General features: G+C 47.4%; 1 protein-coding gene across 6 annotated transcripts in view; it reads right to left on the reverse strand.

The window, feature by feature from the left end:
- TRAK1 (trafficking kinesin protein 1) overlaps positions 1-18,788 on the reverse strand; it is a 126,375-nt gene that overhangs the window by 77,433 nt on the left and 30,154 nt on the right. For 5 of the 6 annotated variants that reach the window (XM_053903936.1, XM_053903930.1, XM_053903931.1 and 2 more), the window contains exon 2: positions 12,177-12,371. Coding sequence is in view for 3 of the 6 variants with exons in the window: in XM_053903930.1 (XP_053759905.1) it covers positions 12,177-12,371 (195 nt within the window). In the remaining 3 variants the exon portion in view is untranslated. Of the gene's footprint in view, positions 1-12,176; positions 12,372-14,573; positions 14,687-18,788 lie in introns of those variants that run through there. The other variant, XM_053903937.1, reaches the window with a different exon arrangement.

Below are 18,788 nucleotides of genomic sequence, written 5' to 3' on the forward strand. Positions count from 1 at the left end.
TACATTAAAAAAGAAATGGCAATAAACCAAAAAAGTAACAATAAAAGAACTCTGTCATGGGATAGATACCTTTGACAGAAGAGTAAAAAAGCCCTTGATGACATATTTCAGAGATTCACAGAACCTGACTAATTTTCAGATAGTAAATCTGAGTTCCAAAGAGGCTATGTGATTTGCTCAAGGCCACACGGAGTTGGCAAATGAGGGGGGCGTGGCCCTCTAACCTAGGGCTGACTGCTGGGTCTCTGATGACTTTTCTTCTCTAAGAACCGCTCAGAAGAAGAAAAGCTTCATCATATAAGGAGGTCAAGTAGACCTCACCTTCTCCTGCACAGATTAGCGGCATCTCTCAATTTCAGCTAAACTTCTACAGGTACTATGCATGAAACTGTCCTTGGTAAAAAGTTTAAGGCTATCCCTTGATAACACTATGAATTACACACACACACACACACACAGAAATGAGTTGCCATACTCACATAAACTTCAGTCATCTTATTCAGGCCATTATATTTTTTGTTTTGTTTTGTTTATATTGTGAGAGAGAAAGGAGAGAGAGAGACAGACACAGAGAAAGAGAGAGAGAGCAGGGAAGGGGCAGAGAGAGAGAGTAGGGAAGGGGCAGAGAGAGGGGGAGAGAGGGAGAAAGGGAGGGAGAGACAAAGGGAGGGAGGGAGAGAATCCCAAGTGGGGATGTGGGGCTCGAACTCACAAACCATGAGATCATGACCTGAGCTGAAACCAAGAGTCAGACGCTCAATGACTGAGCCACCCAAGCTCCTGAGGCTGTTACCCAATTATTATCATTTTCCAAACCTTCATTAATGGATAATGACCTGTACAAGGCAAAAAAAGGTCTTCCTCAGGTGTCTTATAAGAAAACACGTAGGACGTGTTCAGACTTCTTAAAGACCAAATACAGTGTTTTCAGGTAAAGTGTTTCTAAGTACTGCACGGCCTGATGTCTTGAAAATAAAAAGATTTGGTTAAAGATGAGAAGATCACACAGGGCGCCTGGGTGGCTCAATCAGTCAAGCATCCAACTTCAGCTCAGGTCATGATCTCGCAGTTCGTGGGTTTGAGCCCCGCATTGGGTTCTATGCTGACGGCTCAGAGCTTGGAGACTGCTTCAGATTCTGTGTCTCCCTCTCTCTCTGCCCCTCCCCTGCTCACGCTGTGTCTCTATCTCTCAACGATAAATAAATGTTAAAAAATAATAATAAAAAAAAAAAAGATGAGAAGATCACAATTCAGAGCTGGGGAGAGGTGAAATTCTGTCCATTTTAAGTACGTCAAAAGCACATAAGACCTTTTTAAACCATAGAAAATAAAGCCTGGACTGCACTGAAGATATCACTGTGGAAGAGAATGGGCTTAGTCCTGCTGGGCTCAGACACTTCCTGTGTGACTCTGGGCTAGCAATACGGGACTCTCTGAACCTCGGCCTCATTTTAAAAATGGGGATAAAAGAGGCACCTGGGTGGCTCAGTCAGTTAAGCATCTGACTTCGGTTCAGGTCATGATCTCACAATTGGTGAGTTTGAGCCCCACAGTGGGCTCTGTGCTGACAGCTCAGAGCCTGGAGCCTGCTTTGGATTCTGGGTTTCCCTCTCTCTCTGCCCCTCCCCCACTCATACCCTGTCTCTTTCTCTCTCTCTCTCTCTCAAAAATAAATAAACATTAAAAAAAAAAATTTTTTTTTAATGGGGATAAAAACAGTCTCCACCTCCAAGCAGTGCAGGGTGACTCAAAGTGCCCAGAATGTAATAAACGCTCAGTGGCCGTGCTTTTCATTCATCTTGAACCACCATCCCCTGCAAACCATCCAGCAGAAATCAGAGACGTAACCCGGAAAGAATTCTGAATCCAAAGAATGAGGCATCCACCAATTTCCAAATCTCCACAGACCTTTCTCAGGTGAGGAAAAAGTCAGGAAGATTATGAAGTCTTACCACCCCACAGAAAGATGCCCTACTCATCCACTCACTCAACATGTATACATCAGGTTTCCTAATAATCTGATGACTCAAAAGAATAGGCTGGTTTTATTGCATGAAGTGAATATTTACTCTAAGAATGAGTAATAATGCAGTTCAAGGAAACTTAAAAATCATCACATTTTCAAGCCAAGTAAATCAATTTCTAGAAATATACCTTAAGAAAATCACGAGTTGGTGGACACACACTTATGTATGTAACTGGTGTGTTATCTGAGCAAAAATTAGAAACAGTCCAGATTCTAATAACAGACTAATGATTAAGTCTATTGTATTAAGCAACAATGAAAAAATTGCAGTTTTCAAGAATTTTAATGCCATGGGGAAATGGCCAACATATATAATTAAGTAAAAGAGCACTATACTCCCAAATACGTAATATATTTGTGGAGGAAAAAACCACTTGAAACATCTCACCAAAAAAAAATAAAATAAAATGATAAGTGGTTGCTAAGTTAGTCCTCTTTTTGTCCTAACTTTTAATTATCTACAATCAGCCTACTTTTATGACCAAAGGATATATTATTTTTAGAACCTGACTCCGTTTAAAGACCATCTATGTTCACTTAAAGGCCAGGCACTAAGAGCTGAGAAATGGAGTAGGTTCCATGATTCTGTCACGGATTCTGTCAAACACTGACAGGCAACCCTGCTTTCTCACCCTGATCAGAAATGGACACTACCTCCCAATGCCATGTCACCAACAGAGTCAAAAAACTTAAGTTTACGTATTTTGAGACAGAGAGCACACACTTGAGTACTCAAGCCGGAGAGGGACAAAGAGAAAGGGAGACAGAGAATCAGCACAGAGGCCGATGTGGGGCTCGATCCCACAACCCTGCGATCATGACCTGAGCCGAAATCACGAGGTGGACGCTCAACCAACTGAGCCACCCAGGCGCCCCACACAACTTTTCTTTTAACAAAAGAAAGAAAAAGAAAGGGAGGGAGGGGAAGGAAGGAAGGAAGGAAGGAAGGAAGGAAGGAAAGAAAAGAAAAGAAAAGAAAAGAAAAGAAAAGAAAAGAAAAGAAAAGAAAAGAAAAGAAAAGAAAAGAAAAGAAAACAAAACCAAGGAACAAACAGGTTCCATGACTTGCTCATCGTGTCAACATTCACAGGCTTCAGGACGAGGGCTGAAATGTGTACTGAGTATCTGCAGATGTAGGACAGGGGAGAGGTGCCTCTGAGGACAGAAAGCATGGCACGTGCCCTGGGCTGCTGCTGGGTCCTGAGGCCTCCGTGCATGTCAGGCAGCTGGGAACAAAAGCCGACATAAAGATGACACGCCGGTGTTCGGTGTTTGGTTTACATGACACTTCCCGTGGGCGGAGAGAGAAATGCAGAAGTCGCCTACAGAGAGGCAACAGCTAAATCACAGGAGGTGGGGGAGACAGGAGACCCCAAGACAGAAGACTGACAAAGGTCTACAGTTAAGCAGAGGAAGGGGAAAAGAGATTTACCAAAAATGAAAAGTAACAAAACCAGAGATGACTGGTCAGAGGAGAGGCACAGCTAAAATTCTGCCAGGGACAATTCAAGGACACACAGATACATGCTGCAAATAGAAGTTTGGGGAGCGCCTGGGTGGCTCCGTCAGCTGAGCATCTATCTGACTTTTGATTTCGGCTCAGGTCATGATCCCAGAGTCATGAGATCGAGCCCCACCTCAGGCTCTGTCCTGAGCACAGAGCCTGCTTACAATATTCATTCTCTCTCTCTCTCTCTCTCTCTCTCTCTCTCTCTCTCTCTCCCTGTCCTTCCCCCTCCCTCTCTCTCAAAAAAAAAAAAAAAAAAAAAAAAGTTCCAGTGGGAAATAAGGACTTTTCATCTTTAATCATCACCCTGGTACCCACCCCCCAACAAGAGCACTTAGGAGACCACATCTCACGATAAGGAGGCACCTCGCTTTGGTTAGAAAGAAGGAATGCCCTACAGCCGTCTGTATTTCCAGGCACTCCTGGTTGACCCGCAGCCACAACAAGGAGCCACGGCCCTGGAGAGCCCGCTGCCGCCACTCGCCAGCAGACCACGGCTTCTCGAGGCTGGGCATTTGGGCGCTTAGGAATATACCTCCTTCCTGCCAATGGTCATTTGGGTTTGTTCCCAAGCCCGTTCGTGTCCCTTTTGCCTACTAATATTATTATATAATTATGTTCATTTCACGCATAGCACAAAACAGAGCTGTTTCTATGAAAGCTGAGCTTAATACCTTGAAAAACCAACTTAAGGATTAAACGGCCAATTCAACGTGGATACACAACTGCACTGTATCGGAAAAAGTCGCGTAACGAGGAGAGCATCACATACTTCAAATCCAGCGTACGTGTCCTGTAGGCTCACGAAGGCAAAGCACTTTAGTGCCAGCCTGCCTAACAGGAAGCACCCCACAGAGGAGACTCTTTATTATTAACGCTTACGTTATCACGACCTAAGCAGAGAGAGAGAGAGAGAGAGAGAGAGAGAGAGAGAGGAGAGCGATGAAGGCAGCAAAAAAGGAAAGGGGGGGACCCTACAAGTGGGTGCTCTGGGAAGGATTCTCTGAGGAGGGCACACTGTGTCGAGAATCAGAGAACAGGGAAGGACAAGCATGGAATGTCCACAGCGGGGCCAGGGTGCAGGGGGAGGCCACAGTGAGGCCGGTGGCGCAGAGGGCCAAGAGCCAGGTCACGGGGTCCTAGAAGACCCCGCATTTGATCCAAAGAGCAGTGAGAGGCAAAGGAGCAGCATGGCCCAATGGGGTCTCGAGAACAGACCAGCCGGGCTGCTGAATTAGAAGAGAAGAGCAGAGAAGCCAAGTGGAAGCAGGAGAGGGTTATAGCAGCCTGGGGACAGGACGGCGGTGGCTTCCTCCAGGATGGTGGCAGCCGGGTCGGAGGGGTGGTCAGAGATGCACGTGCACGAAGGGTTAACAGAGCCGGCTGATGGCCAGCAGGACACAGAAAGGGGGTGAACCGTGTGGCATCTATCAAGACAAACGTGTGTAAGGACGGCGGTGGGGATAATGTTGGCAGAAGACATGCTGAGCCATGACTGGGAACGGGAGCCTGGGGCAGGGAAGGGAGGGAGGAGGAAGGGGCGTCAGAAATTTGGGAGTCGCCAGCACGTAGCTGGTAGTTAAAGCCTTGGGAGGAGAGTATACGGAGAGATGCGGGCCGGGCACACCAACACTTCCAGAAGCAGAGCACCCCTACTGGAGATTGCAATGAGGGCTTATTTGTATTTTTATTTATTTAATGTTTACTTTTGAGATAGAGCTCGTGAGCATGAGCAGGGGAGGGGCAGAGGGAGAGAGAGGGGTGACAGAGGATCCAAAGCGGTCTCTGCCCTGACAGCACAGAGCCCGATGTGGGGCTCGAACTCACGGACCACGAGATCATGACCCGAGCCGAAGTCGGACGCTTACCTGACTGAGCCACCCACGCACCCCCCGTGTGGGCTTATTTGTAAAAGTTCTGTCAGTCCATCAGGGTTGACAGTCACTGATGTAGAAGCTCTGAAGAAGAGGGCAACCTGGTAAAAGAGGTTGCAGGGACCGGCCAGAGAGAGTGGTCAGCCCTGCTCCAGGCACCAGGACCTCCAGCTGTGGCCCGGGGCAGACACTGAGGTCCAGCCGACGCTTTGGTCAGCGAGCCCCCACAGATGCCCTGTGTCCTCCTCATGCCCGGCCCCCTGCAGACTCCCACTGGCCCACAGTAAGTTCTGATCGGCAGGTAAAGCATAACACACAGGCTCATACACGTGCTCGTTATGACTGGGGCTGCGCGGACACAAGCAAACGAACACAGTGGACATGGGGGCACGGTATCGACCGTGAGTTCCGTGGGCCCAACCCCAGGTGCCAGCGTGAAGGGCAGGAGGACCCATAGGTGACCCCTGGCCCATGCAGGGCAGGCACCGCGCACGAGCTTCGTGAGGCACTTCGCCACAGGCCTTAGGTTCTCCGGCAATGATCTTTATTTTTAAATTAAACTTAAAAAAATTAAAATGGCACAGGGACCTAGTTGAATACGCAGGTTCCCAGAGCCCACTCTACTTCTCACACACAAGCAGGGCGAGCAGCTCCGTGCAGGATGCCAGCAGAGGCCTCGAGGACTTCCTGCGTTGGCCCAACCCGGTGCAAAGTCCCTGCTTAGGTAACGGAAGAAAATCAATAATCCAGGAGATGTTTCTACTTCCTTAGCCAGAAAACCTCATCCAGAACTCAAACAAGTCAAGTTCACAAAGGATCACAGGAGCATACCAGGGACTCAATAAATACTTGTGGGCTGATTCATCAGCATTACCTTACGGTGAAAGTAAACAATGGAACAGTGTCTTGAAACCCTTATTTGCTTTATAACCTTCTCTTCTTAGGGAAAAGATTATTCCAGGGAAACTCAGAGGTGAAGTGGTCAGAGAATCCTCTACACTTGAGACAGAGAGGGATTTCTTGACCCAATGCTTTTTTTTTTTTTTTTAATGTTTTTATTTATTTTTGAGACAGAGAGAGACAGAGCATGAGCAGGGGAGGGGCAGAGAGAGAGGGAGACACAGAATCCGAAGCAGGCTCCAGGCTCCGAGCTGTCAGCACAGAGCCTGATGCGGGGCTCGAACTCATGGACCGTGAGACCATGACGTGAGCTGAAGTCAGACGCTCAACCGACTGAGCCACCCAGGCGCCCCGACCCAATGCTTCTTAATCAGAAAGTCATACAGAGCAGCCCCTGGAAATGAAGAACCAGAAGGAACCATTGCTACCTACCAAGACAGACACCTTCCTGTCTGGTCTCTGCAGTATGTTACGTGACAAGAAAGGTCGACAGCCACACGCACAAGTCATTTCCACTGGAGATGGGGAAGTGTGACCTGTAGACCACAGGACAGAGGCAAAACCACAGGAAGGAGGGAGGAAACCTCCCCCTGAAATTCAGTTACATGCAGCTGAGTTTCACTTAGGACAGTGACCTTCGTTAAAAAAAGTTCAATTTTGAATCTGTGGGACACACATTTTGTAAACAAATAGCTACTGATATTCTCAAACTGAGGGTTTGCTCTTTGTATCACGATTACCAAATGGACTTTATTCTTTTTTCTTTTTTTACTTCCTATAATTTATTTATTGTTGATCATTTACATCCAAGTTAATTAGCACATGTTGCAACAATGATTTCAGGAGTATCAAATGGACTTTATTCTTAAACTACAACTGTTTTCTCGTTTAGCTGAGAGAGTAGTTAAGATATGAAGTCCAAACCAGACAACCTAGGTATGAAACTCAGCACCCCACCTTGGTAGCTGTGTGACTCTGGGCGAGTTTCTTAACTTCCCTGTGCCTCAGTGTCCTCATCTGTAGAACAGGGGCAGCAAAACTCTTTCACTCAGAGGTCAGTGTGAGAATTAAATGAGATACATGTAAAGAATTAGAAACAGTGCCTCATACACACTAAGGGCAAAGTTGACTCTTCATTCTTCCTCTTAGACCGTCTAAGCCTAAACATCCCATATTTATGGGCACGTCTGCAGACTCATCAGGAGTCAAAAAATCAACCTGCCTGTTAAAATCTGTCTGAAAAGGTCATTCTACCACCTGGCAAAGGTAGACACTCAAAGATGTGGACACTTCTTCTTAACAGACCAGGTGAAGGGTGCCTGGTTGAGTCAGTTGGTAGAGCATGTGGCTCACAACCTCTGGGTCGTGAGTTCAAGCCCCACATTTGGCATGGAGCCCACTAAAATAAAAAAATATAAAATAAAATAAAAAATAAATAAAATAAAATAATAAAATAAAATAAAATAATAAAATAAAATAAAATAATAAAAAAATGAAAAAATAAATAAAAAAATAAAATAAAGTAAAATAAAAGTAAAATAAAATAAAGTAAAATAAAAAATAAAATAAAATAAAATAAAATAAAATAAAATAAAATAAAATAAAATAAAATAAAAACAAAGAAACAAACCAGGTGAACACCAGATTCAAAAGGCAAAGCACTGTCTCTAGTCTGGGGGACGGCATGTAAGAAAGGGAGCTGAGTTTTACCTCATCCCCTATTATCAGAACCCCTAGGGTAACCCCTTATCCCCACTCCCACCCACAACAGAGAACCACTGCCCTAACTGATGAGAAAGTAAATCTAAAAGGAAACAGTTGTTATCTTCTTAACACACCTCACCACTGATTTAACACACTGGTGAGTCACAGTACTGTGGCCACCGTATCTCCTGGGTTACACGTGTGTAAACAGACAATGAAACCCAAAATGGACACCACGCACCCAGCAGGGCTCCTGATCTGTGCCTTCTACCGACCTCTCAGCCAGCTCAGCAAGGCTCACAGACACCTCAGAAGAAAGATCTGAAAACAGAAGATAAAGTACAAAGGACTACAAAGGAAACCAGCTGTATTATAATGCAGTTTCTAAAACTTGAAAAAAGTCTGTGATACAAGAGCTTCTTTATCAATGTATTAAGTAATAAGATCGAGGGGCACCTGGGTGGCTTAGCTGGTTAAGCCTCTGGACTTGGGTTCAGGTCATGATCTCGCGGTTCACGAGTTCACAAGTTTGAGCCCCATGTCGGGCTCTGTGCTGACAGCTCAGAGCCTAGAGCCTGCTTTGGATTCTGACTGCATTTCCCTCTGCCCCTCTCCCACTCACACTCTGTCTGTCTGTCTGTCTCTCTCTCTCAAATATAAATAAATAAACAAGCAAGCAAATGAATAAAAGAACAAGATCTATCAGCACACCTCATGAACGCAATTTCAAAGCAGTGATGAGTAAAAGCGGTATTTCAAAGTATCTGTTTCCACTGCAGCGTGACATGAAAATCTTGATTTCTATTGGTGACCAAGTCACAGGTCCTGCTAATACCACTGTGCTTTCTTTTCTATGTTCATAGTATAAGGAAATGCTGCATTTCAGTCAGAAGTTAATGAAAAGAAAGATGTAACTTCATTTCTTTACAAGTCCACACAATCCCCAATTTCCCTCTACAGACCTGAGGTCCCAGGACCTCAGTTTGAAAGTCTTGCTCAAGGGGCGCCTGGGTGGCGCAGTCGGTTAAGCGTCCGACTTCAGCCAGGTCACGATCTCGCGGTCCGTGAGTTCGAGCCCCGCGTCAGGCTCTGGGCTGATGGCTTGGAGCCTGGAGCCTGTTTCCGATTCTGTGTCTCCCTCTCTCTCTGCCCCTCCCCCGTTCATGCTCTGTCTCTCTCTGTCCCAAAAATAAATAAAAAAGTTGAAAAGAAAATTAAAAAAAAAAAAAAAAAAAAAAGAAAGTCTTGCTCAAGAGCACGCTGTATTTAAGTTAACCTGCGGGGGAGCCTGAATGGCTCAGCGGTTAAGTGTCTTGACTCTTGATTTCGGCTCAGGTCATGATCTCGCAGTCCGCGAGTCTGAGCCCCGCGTCGGGCTCTGTGCTGACGGCTCGGAGCCTGGAACCTGCTTCGGATTCTGTGTCCCCCTCTTTCTCTGCCCCTCCCCCACTCATGCTCTGTCTCTCTCTGTCTCAGAAACAAATAAACATGAAAAAAAATTAAAAACAAAAAACAAGAGTTAACCGCTGATCATTCATTGAACCAACAGTTAGCAATACCTACTTGGCTCTAAGTGCAAGTACCACAGAAGAAAATACAAAGCAAGACTGGGATGCAACCACCCTCTTAAGAATTTTCAGAATCTCTGCTCAGTGTTTATTTCGCTTCTTCCAATTTTAGTATAATTTGTGTTACCCACTACCAAATCCACCAGGATTTCTTTTTTCTCCCTCTCTCACATATATAACTAAAAGCAGAATGAACATGTGGAAACGGGCCATGGTGCCTGTTCCAGCATACTGTTGCAAGGATTTTAGGAGCTGGAGGTCGGTGCTATGGAACAAACACTAGGAGCCCTCCATGCTTCCTCTTCCTTGATAATCAGATCAGCTTTGCCCAAACTGCAGGCATTTCACAGGGATGAAGGAGGCAATTCGAATGCAAGTTCTCCGCAGACAGTTAAGTACCGCCCATGGATGGTTCCCGTGATGCTGCGAATGTACGTGCTTAATCTGTGCAGGAGAAGGGACCCAGGAGCCTCCCGCGCCAGAAATGGCCACGCGGGGTCCTGCAGAATCACAGGAGGGTCTCGTAAAGAAGAGTAAGGAACACACGGGGATTTTTGAAAAAGTGGTTCTGTGGCGAATCCTACCGCAGAGAAGTCTGAAGGAACCAAATAGAGAACCTGCCAAGGAGGTTACTCCGGACACAGTTTTCCACCCAACCCCACGTCTCTTGTTGTTACAGATACCGTGAGTCAACAAAAGTGACTGGCAAAGAGCTTCCTGTACCAACCAGACATGCTGGAAATTCTAAAGCTCTGATGTGAACACTGGTACAAGTCTTACGTGCTAACTATCTGCCCTGGTGTGGATAATTCCATTTTTATTCCTATCGCAACTGATATCTACAGTGTTCACAGAGACTTGTAGGATTTGCCCTAAGTATAAAAGCACAGGTCAGTTTAAACAAAATTCCTTTCTCATTAACATCCAATAGAGAAAATGTGAAAACAGCCCCAGATACATGCTAAGAGAGAAACTTGAAGTTCCAACTTGTTTATTGTAAACGATTTCACAAATTCAAGAACGCTGGAGATCACTCTCTATTGAAAAAATAGTGACAGAAACTTACAGCTGGATCACGAGCTGGTTTTGAACCAAGTTACCACCAAGCAGCAGCAGAACTGCTGTACTTTTTATTTCAAAGGTGGCACAATGACACGCAGGTATGTAAAGATGTCACCTTGAAAGTGACGTCACCAATTAGACTAGGCTAAAGTTAACCTGAATTTTCCAAAGTCTGAGGTATCATGACCAAGGAGGGCTGGTCTGTCCCACCGACTTGATAGGGCTACACTGAATTTCTAAAGGGTACAGTTATTTCTACAAAGGCACCTCTGGAACGAACACTGGAAACATCATGAGCATGAGTTTTTTAAATTATCACATGTTTTCCCAAATCTGCAAAATCAGGTTTCACACCCTTGGCATCACACACTGGGAGAAAAAACAAACAAACAAACCCTAGTACGCTCCTCACCCTACCAGGTGTCAGCTTCTGCAGCCCAAGGCATGACTGTTTTGCTGTGGGAGCAGCATTGTGACTTTCCTGAATAACCAGCCTAGTGGGCTCTCACACAGAAACCATCAGCCTTGGAAAACCAAGCTCGCAGATATGGAGAACAGACTGGTGTTGCCAGGGGCAGGGAGTTGGGGGGCGTTGGGGTGAAGGGGTAGGAGAAATAGGTGAAGGGAGTCAAAAGGCACATACTTCCCGTTATACAATAAATAGGTCATGGGGATATAATATACAGCATGGTGACTACAGTGAATGACACTATTCTGCGTATTTACAATTCCTGATAGATCTTAAAAGTTTTCATGAGAAAAATTTTTTTTAATATTTTATTTCAATTTTTTTTTAATTTTTAATGTTTCTTATTTATTTTTGAGAGGAAGAACACAAGTAGGGGAAGGACAGAAAGAGGGGGATAGAGGATCTGAAGTGGGCTCCATGCTGATAGCAGCAATCATGACCTGAGCCGAAGTCAGACGCTCAACCGACTGAGCCACCCAGGCGCCCCATGAGAAAAAAAAACACTTTTTTTGTAACTATGTGTAGGGAGAGATGTCAACAAGACCTACTGTGGGGATCGTTTTGCAGTGGATACAAATATTGAATCATGTTGTACACCTGAAATTAATATCATGTTATATGTCAATTACACCTCAATTAAAAAATGCAAAATAAACTATCAGCCTTGGTAAATGTGTCTTGCTGTGTCATACAAATAATACTAAGCAGCCAAGATGTTCCCGGTACCTTTGGTTTAAATGCAAACTCCTTCCCGGTGAGGGTTTCTAGGTTCTCACATGGTATGTTGATAAGGGGGGGAAATGGGAGCCTTTTCAAATTCTCCTGTACAGTTAGGAGAAAACGAGCTCACGTGAAAATTCATACTTAGTCCCCACCACTCTAAGACGTCTATTCGGAACACTCGAAGTCAAGGCCTTGCATGTAGCTAAATCCTATTGCCACATTTCTTGGCACACTCATCCACGAATGGTAGGCCGTAAGACCTGCTAAGCAGTACAAGGTCCCACGTGGCGCCACGGCTAACCAGCACAGCCCGTCACAGACCAGACCAAAGGGAGCTACTCACGGAAGTACTTCAGCGTCTCTTCAATTTGCTCGGTCGTGAGGTCAATGTTGGCATCTGGAGAAATGAGGGGCGTATGGAGCCAGTCGTCGTGGTCATAACCGTAGATGGTGTCGGCTCTTAACTTATAATGGGGCAGCTGCTCCTCCAGCAGGCTGATGATCTCGACTTCCGGAAGATCGGTGCTGTTGCACACGTCTGGAGGCAAGAAGATGGCAAAGTGAGAGCCCGGACTGGTTTCGGCCTCGCTGCTGAATGACCTTGTGGCCGCGGCAGGTGTCTTCGGCTACTTACCCGCAGCATGGAGAGGCCAGGCGAGGCCACGTCGGGCGTCTTTTTCCTACTTAAATTCCATTCTCAAAATTTAGAACACCCACCTGAAATAGTCACTTTCTTCAAAGCCACCCACTTTCTTCGAAGTAAAGCCACAACTCCCGTGCTTTCTGGGCTCAGTCATCCTTCCCGACCCTTCCTCCGACCATTCTCTTTCAATCATTCTACGTATAAGCCAAACCAGTTAGAATTTCACCAATATGCCCAACTTCTTCCTGCCACTCTTACCATTCAAGCCACCCCCCACCCCCCACACGTAGGATTCTGCCTCCATTTAATTCATTCACTCAACTGTTTATCCACCCATATTTCTTTCCATTCATCCATCCAAATACACTCTGCGTCCCAGAGACCTAGGAAATGCAACAGTAAACACCACAGTTATGGTCCTGTGCTCGCGACGCTTGTACTCTTGTGGGCTTCCAACCAAAGTAACCGGTGTCCCTCCGTCAAGGCAGAGCTGGGATACCACCTCTTCCCAGATATGCCGGTGTTCTGGACACCTCAAGCAGAGCTAACCTCTCTCCTCCCTTCTATATTCACACAGCATTTTGTCAGCTCTTCAACTGCTGCCCTTATTAAGCTCGGTCCTCTGGGTAGTTTAGTATTCAACCCATCTCCCTGCGAGATGGCAAATTTCCATCAACAGTTAGTTGTCCTCAATCCACCACCCGTACCCCCTCACCCCTCATAGGTCCTGGCCCAGACTGCGCTCAGGGGGTGCACCATAAGGCCTGTGAAGGTGAATCAATCCATATAAAGCACATTAAAGAGACCCTTTAGGGGCGCCTGGGTGGCTCAGTCGGTTGGGCAGCCGACTTCGGCTCAGGTCATGATCTTGCGGTCCGTGAGTTCAAGCCCCGCGTCGGGCTCTGTGCTGACAGCTCAGAGCCTGGAGCCTGTTTCAGATTCTGTGTCTCCCTCTCTCTGACCCTCCCCCGTTCATGCTCTGTCTCTCTCTGTCTCAAAAATAAATAAACGTTAAAAAAAAAAATTTTTTTTAAATAAAGAGACCCTTTAATTAAACTGTTATAAAAAAAAAAAAATCAAAGTACCCAGGATAAGCCCAATCTTAGGCAATTTCTCTATCCCTAGGAAGAATGAATTAAATAATTGTTAATGGGGGGACACCGGGGTGGCTCAGTCAGTTAAGCATTGACTCTTGGTTACGGCTCAGGTCATGAGCTCATGGTTCATAAGTTCGAGCCCTGCTTCAGGCTCTGTGCTGACAGTGTAGAGCCTGCTTGGGATTCTCTCTCTCTCTGCCCCTCCCACAAGCACACACACTCTCTCTCTCTCTCTCTCAAAATAAACAAATAACTTTAAAAAATAATAAATGCTAATGGGTGAGTGCTGATTATCTCTCAGCTGATTCTGACATCAACCCATAAATAAACCGAAGCACCTACGGTGCTCATGGCTGGACAAAAGAAGAGAGTTAACTCGGTCTCGTGTTCTAGGAATGAGCCTTCCAAGAGAAAAACCACTCAAAAGATAAGAATAGAATAAGAGCAATTCTCCAGAAGGTTATTGCACAATGGTCTTGCCTTGCAGTAGTAAACACAGGTGGGGGACTGGGTCAAGGTGGAGGGCAGAGCAGAGGATTCAATCTCCCAACCCCTGTCCCTCTCCGAAGTGCAGGGAGGAGAAGAAAACCCTCTGGAGATCAACGAAACCACACTACAGCGAGGGGAAATAAGGAAGAGGTGCTGACAAGAGATCACAGTTATGAGTCATGCCCGAGGACGTGGAAGGAGGCATCGAAGGAAAGGAGGAAGGTCCTGCCTGAATACACACAGAGGAAATGAGTGGAGCAAACAGTGTGGGTCCCGGGGTGCTGGTCCCGGGGTGCGGCAAGTTTGGGGGCGGGGGGGCGGAGGGAGCAGGAAGGGCCCGGGGCAGGGGTTTGCTGGAGACCAAAGCCGGCACAGCAGGGAAGACCGGTCCCTTTGCTCCTCTCCGGGCTGAACCAAGGCAAAGGCAGCGGCGGGGCAGTGGCCACGTGGCCGCTCACACTCCAACAGTGTGACACCTGTGCCCAGAAGAATAGCTATGCCAGAGACTTACCTACATTCCTGTGTCCTTCAGGTCTAAGGCCACACAGCAGGGGGAAAAAAAAAACAAAGAAGCACAGGTAAAGAGAGCGTTCAGTGACCCAGTGTTTCCCTTTGGGCAGGAGCCCACTGAGACCTGTCAGACTCCCTCTACCTCCTACCACCCCCACACACCCTCTTCTTGCTCAATTTAATTTGCAAAGCTTCTTTGCAGAGCATCTCGATTCAGGAAGTCAGTGTGGTTTCTCGAGCACTGACGAAAGAGAAGAAAATAAATACAAAGTGAAGACATTTAGAATTTTACTTGGAGCTTCTGGGACTGGCAGGTGGGGGTGGGGACAGCATCTGAACATTTGATTTCTCTGCCTAACGTGGGAAATGCCACTGCAAGTGCTCTTGGCATTGCAGCCAGTGAAAACCAGACTGGAGCCGCTCTGCCGCGAACAGAAGTTACCTCCTCCCGGAGGACAGAGCCCACAGCCCAACCTCAAGACAGACATGTCCTATTTCTTCCCACCTCCCGCCAAGAACAAAACGCCACCAAGAGGCTCAAGATGGGCCCATAATTAAGTGAATATTTCCTTCTCTCACAATCAGGTGAAGAGTAAGTTCCCACAATGCTCGTCTTGAGGACAGGCCTCATGACTACAAAATGGCAGCCTTGTGAAAAGGGGACGTGGGGTCAAGGAGGGCTGACGCCCAGCTGGTGGCATCTCTCAACTGAACGTGGATTGGCTCCACAAAGGACCGTGCCAGCCTATGCCTAGGGAGAGAGGCAGGAGACCAACACATTCCTGAGTGACTCACCCTCACAACAGGCTAGAATCTTCCAGCGTCACTGCTTTGGGTGGTGGGGAAGGCAACAATCTTAAACAAAAATCCCTTCTAAGAATAACGTGTCACTTCTGAGCATGTTGGCAGCTGCTCAGACTCTGAGCCTTGACCTGTCCTTCCACATTTCCAGGGCTGAAGGTCAACCTATTTACAATGTGGGTCCTTATGCCCAAGAGACATCATTTTCCTAGAAGCACATGATGGCCGGCGAGATAAAGTATCAAAAAGCGAGAGTGTGCAAAAATGTCTTTTTAAAAAACTCTGTGTATTTGATTTTGCCATAATGTGACCAGTCATACAAACACGGCAAGTTTTCAGCTGCCTGGACAGCCCAGAGAATCAGAGCATAGGGAAGGATTATAGAGGCCATAAGCCCTGGGGACCTCCAGTGGAGGGGACGTCACATTTGCCGCATGGAGAAGACGTACCAAGGCCTGAGGTTGAGTAACCATAGTAAGAGAGCCTCCGAGAATTCCCCAGGAATTCTGCACTGTGGCAGGCCCAAGCCAGCTGCCTTCAGGGCACTCCCTGACCCTCCAAGAAATCTGGGACACACACAATATTGGCTCCGGTTTATAGATGCAGAAGCTGAGATTCACAGGGGCTATGGAATATCTTGTTGGTCAAGGCCACGCAGGTAAGTGGCAGATCCCATTCGAGAAGCCTCAGCTGTCCGACTGAAAGCCGTGCCCCTCCCTCTGCCCTCTGCAGCCCATCTCCCAGGCAGGCACATGAGAAACGCTGACGATTTCCCAGCATATTCTGATCGGGAAGTTTTTGTTCTAAACAGGGAGACAACTTCGTAAGTATGATCGGGATGTTCAATTAAACACACTGACAAATTAGGGAGATGTCAGAATGTTCCTTCCAGAGCACGGGAAGCAGAACGGAGAAGTAAAGTAACTTGTCTGCAGGACCACGAAGGATCAGGGGCCTGGGAAGGATGGCCCTGCCCCCTCTCTTGGGGCTTACTGACTCAAGCTCAAGGTGTAAAAGAACACTGTTGGCCAAACCTAGAGGAAAGGACCCCTTTATGCTCCTAACGGTCATCATTTCTCCAAAGCTCCAAGCCACATCATTAACATTAAAACGTGTTCTCGGATAAGGTATCAGCCTACTGATTAAACTCAGACCCCAACAGGTCCCTGGCTTCTGGCAAGTGTGCGGCAACCACAGCCCAGAACCCACCGAGCCCCAGCATGTAAAACCTTCGAAAGGCCAGGCTCACCCCGGCTGTCAGGGTGGACTGAGCCCTTCGTATCTCTCCACTCTCCAGTTACTACAACAGCTCTATGGTTGCCAGCCACACCTCCCCTGGACCCATCTGTGGAAAGATGTTTCTAAAACATGGCACTGCCCTGCTTTAGAAACCTCCCAGCTCCTCAGGGGCACCTGGGTGGCTCAGTCAGTTAAGCATCCACCTCTTGATTTCGGCTCAGGTCTCGATCTCATGATTCGTGAGTTCAAGCCCCACATGGGGCTTCATGCTGGCAGTGTGGAACCTTCTTAGGATTCTCTCTCCCTCCCTCCCTCTCTCTCTCTCTCTCTGCCCCTCACTCCCCTGCTCATACTCTCTCTCACTCTCTCTCAAAATAAATAAACTTAAAGAAAGGAAGAAAAAAAAAAAAAACCCTCCCAGCTCCCTATAAAGTACTTCATGATTCAGCCCACACCCGCCTTCCTAAGAAGCTGTGGGGACAGAGGTTTCCCAATACCCAATTTCTACTTCTTCCTTTTGGTAACGTAATTCCCAAGGTGTGGCTGGGCACGTGGCTACCCGGCTAAAAACTACATTTCCCATCTCTCCTTGAAGTAAGGTATGTCCCTGTGCCTGGTTATCAGGAGGCTCATAGAGCTCCCGAGCCTCGCCTTCTCCAGCTGTGGGATGCAGAGAGGGGGCTGGTGCTGAAACCACCTTCAGCCAAGCAAGTTAAAGGCAACAGCAGGGCAACCCAGGGTGCCTGGGACCACCTGGTGGGGTCCAATCTGCCCCTGGGACTTGTAAGAGGGGAAGAAGGAAATGTCTACCTTGTTGAAGCCACTATTACCTTAGTCTCTACTAAAACGGCCTTTCTCATCAAGTGCAGTCTCTGCTCTTTTCTCCAGTACCCCTTCAGTTAAGCCACACCAACTTCTCAACATTTGCTAAGCACAGTTTTTCACAAATCTTGATTTTGACACCAGCTGTCCTAGCTGCCTAGAATGCCCTTCACTGCCCAGCAAACTCCATCTCAAAATACCACTCAAATGTCACCTTGTATTTCAAGCTTTCCTTGACTTCTGTCCCGTGGCTATATATGTAGTACATCGACTATTTCGCTACGATGTTATGAGTGTTTTCTGTAATCCCCTCTTCACTAACTGTAAGCCCCTCAGGAGAAAGAACTGAATCAGCCACCTTTACAGCCAGCTGGGCAAGAGTAAGTGCTCACTGAGCGCTCCATAAATAACGGGCACAAAGGCGAGGACGAATCACCAACAGGGAGCAGGGCTGGTCTGGCAGCCCCATGTCCCCGGGATGGACCAAGGCCCAGCCTTCGGCACAGGGGAGGTGGAGTCGCGTAGTGCCAAATGCTGTCAGGCCCCTCCTGGCATCCCCCTAGGTTTTTGTTCAGCACAGAGGTAAGTCCCGCTGGGAAGTGAATGTCCCCTCGATCACGCAGCAAACACCGATTCAATCCAAGGCCCCCTATTCTTACGGCAACACTTTGGGAGCAAAACACAACAGATCTCTTCACCTGTTCGCAGGTAGAACCCTTCAGAGGCCTTCTAAAAGTGCAGGGGGCTAAAAGGGGCTAAAAGTGCAGCTACGTCCACTCGACACCCGACTGGGGCCAGATCCTCCCTCCCACAGAGGGGCTAGAAGAGGCCCCTCTGATACACAGGTGGCACGGCAGTCTTCACGGAACTTGCCAGGCACCTGAGATAAAGCTTAACATTTTACAGCAGAGGAGGCAGCTCTAAATTAGTGTCTGACATTTAAAAATCAGGGAGTCTCATGTAAAGACACAGATCCCTGGCCTCTCAGAAGAAATCGACATATCCAGGACCACGCAATTACATGCTCTGAGCGGTGGCCACCCCCAGATGGGGTGCGGTGGGCTCCATAGGGGTTTCTGGGGCCTCTTGTCTGCAGGCCAGAGCTGGAGGGCTCTGGGCCCAGGAGAGCAGGAAAGTGCACAAATGTAGGGGAGAAGCGTCCTAAACACTCACCCAGGCTCCGGGAGACCCTGGGGCAACAGCAGGGGGAGGAGAAAGAACAAAAGGAGAAAGGGAACCGTGCCGGACAAAGAGGAAGGCTTTCTGAGAAGAAACTGGCACAGTCAGGGAAGGGAGGGGCAGGGGAAAGTCGGGGAAGAGACAGATGGTGAGGCACACCAGCAGCATGACTGCC

This window comes from Panthera pardus, unplaced genomic scaffold, assembly GCF_024362965.1.
Source record: "Panthera pardus isolate Hobbes unplaced genomic scaffold, ASM2436296v1 HiC_scaffold_16, whole genome shotgun sequence".
Taxonomy (NCBI): Eukaryota; Metazoa; Chordata; class Mammalia; order Carnivora; family Felidae; genus Panthera; species Panthera pardus.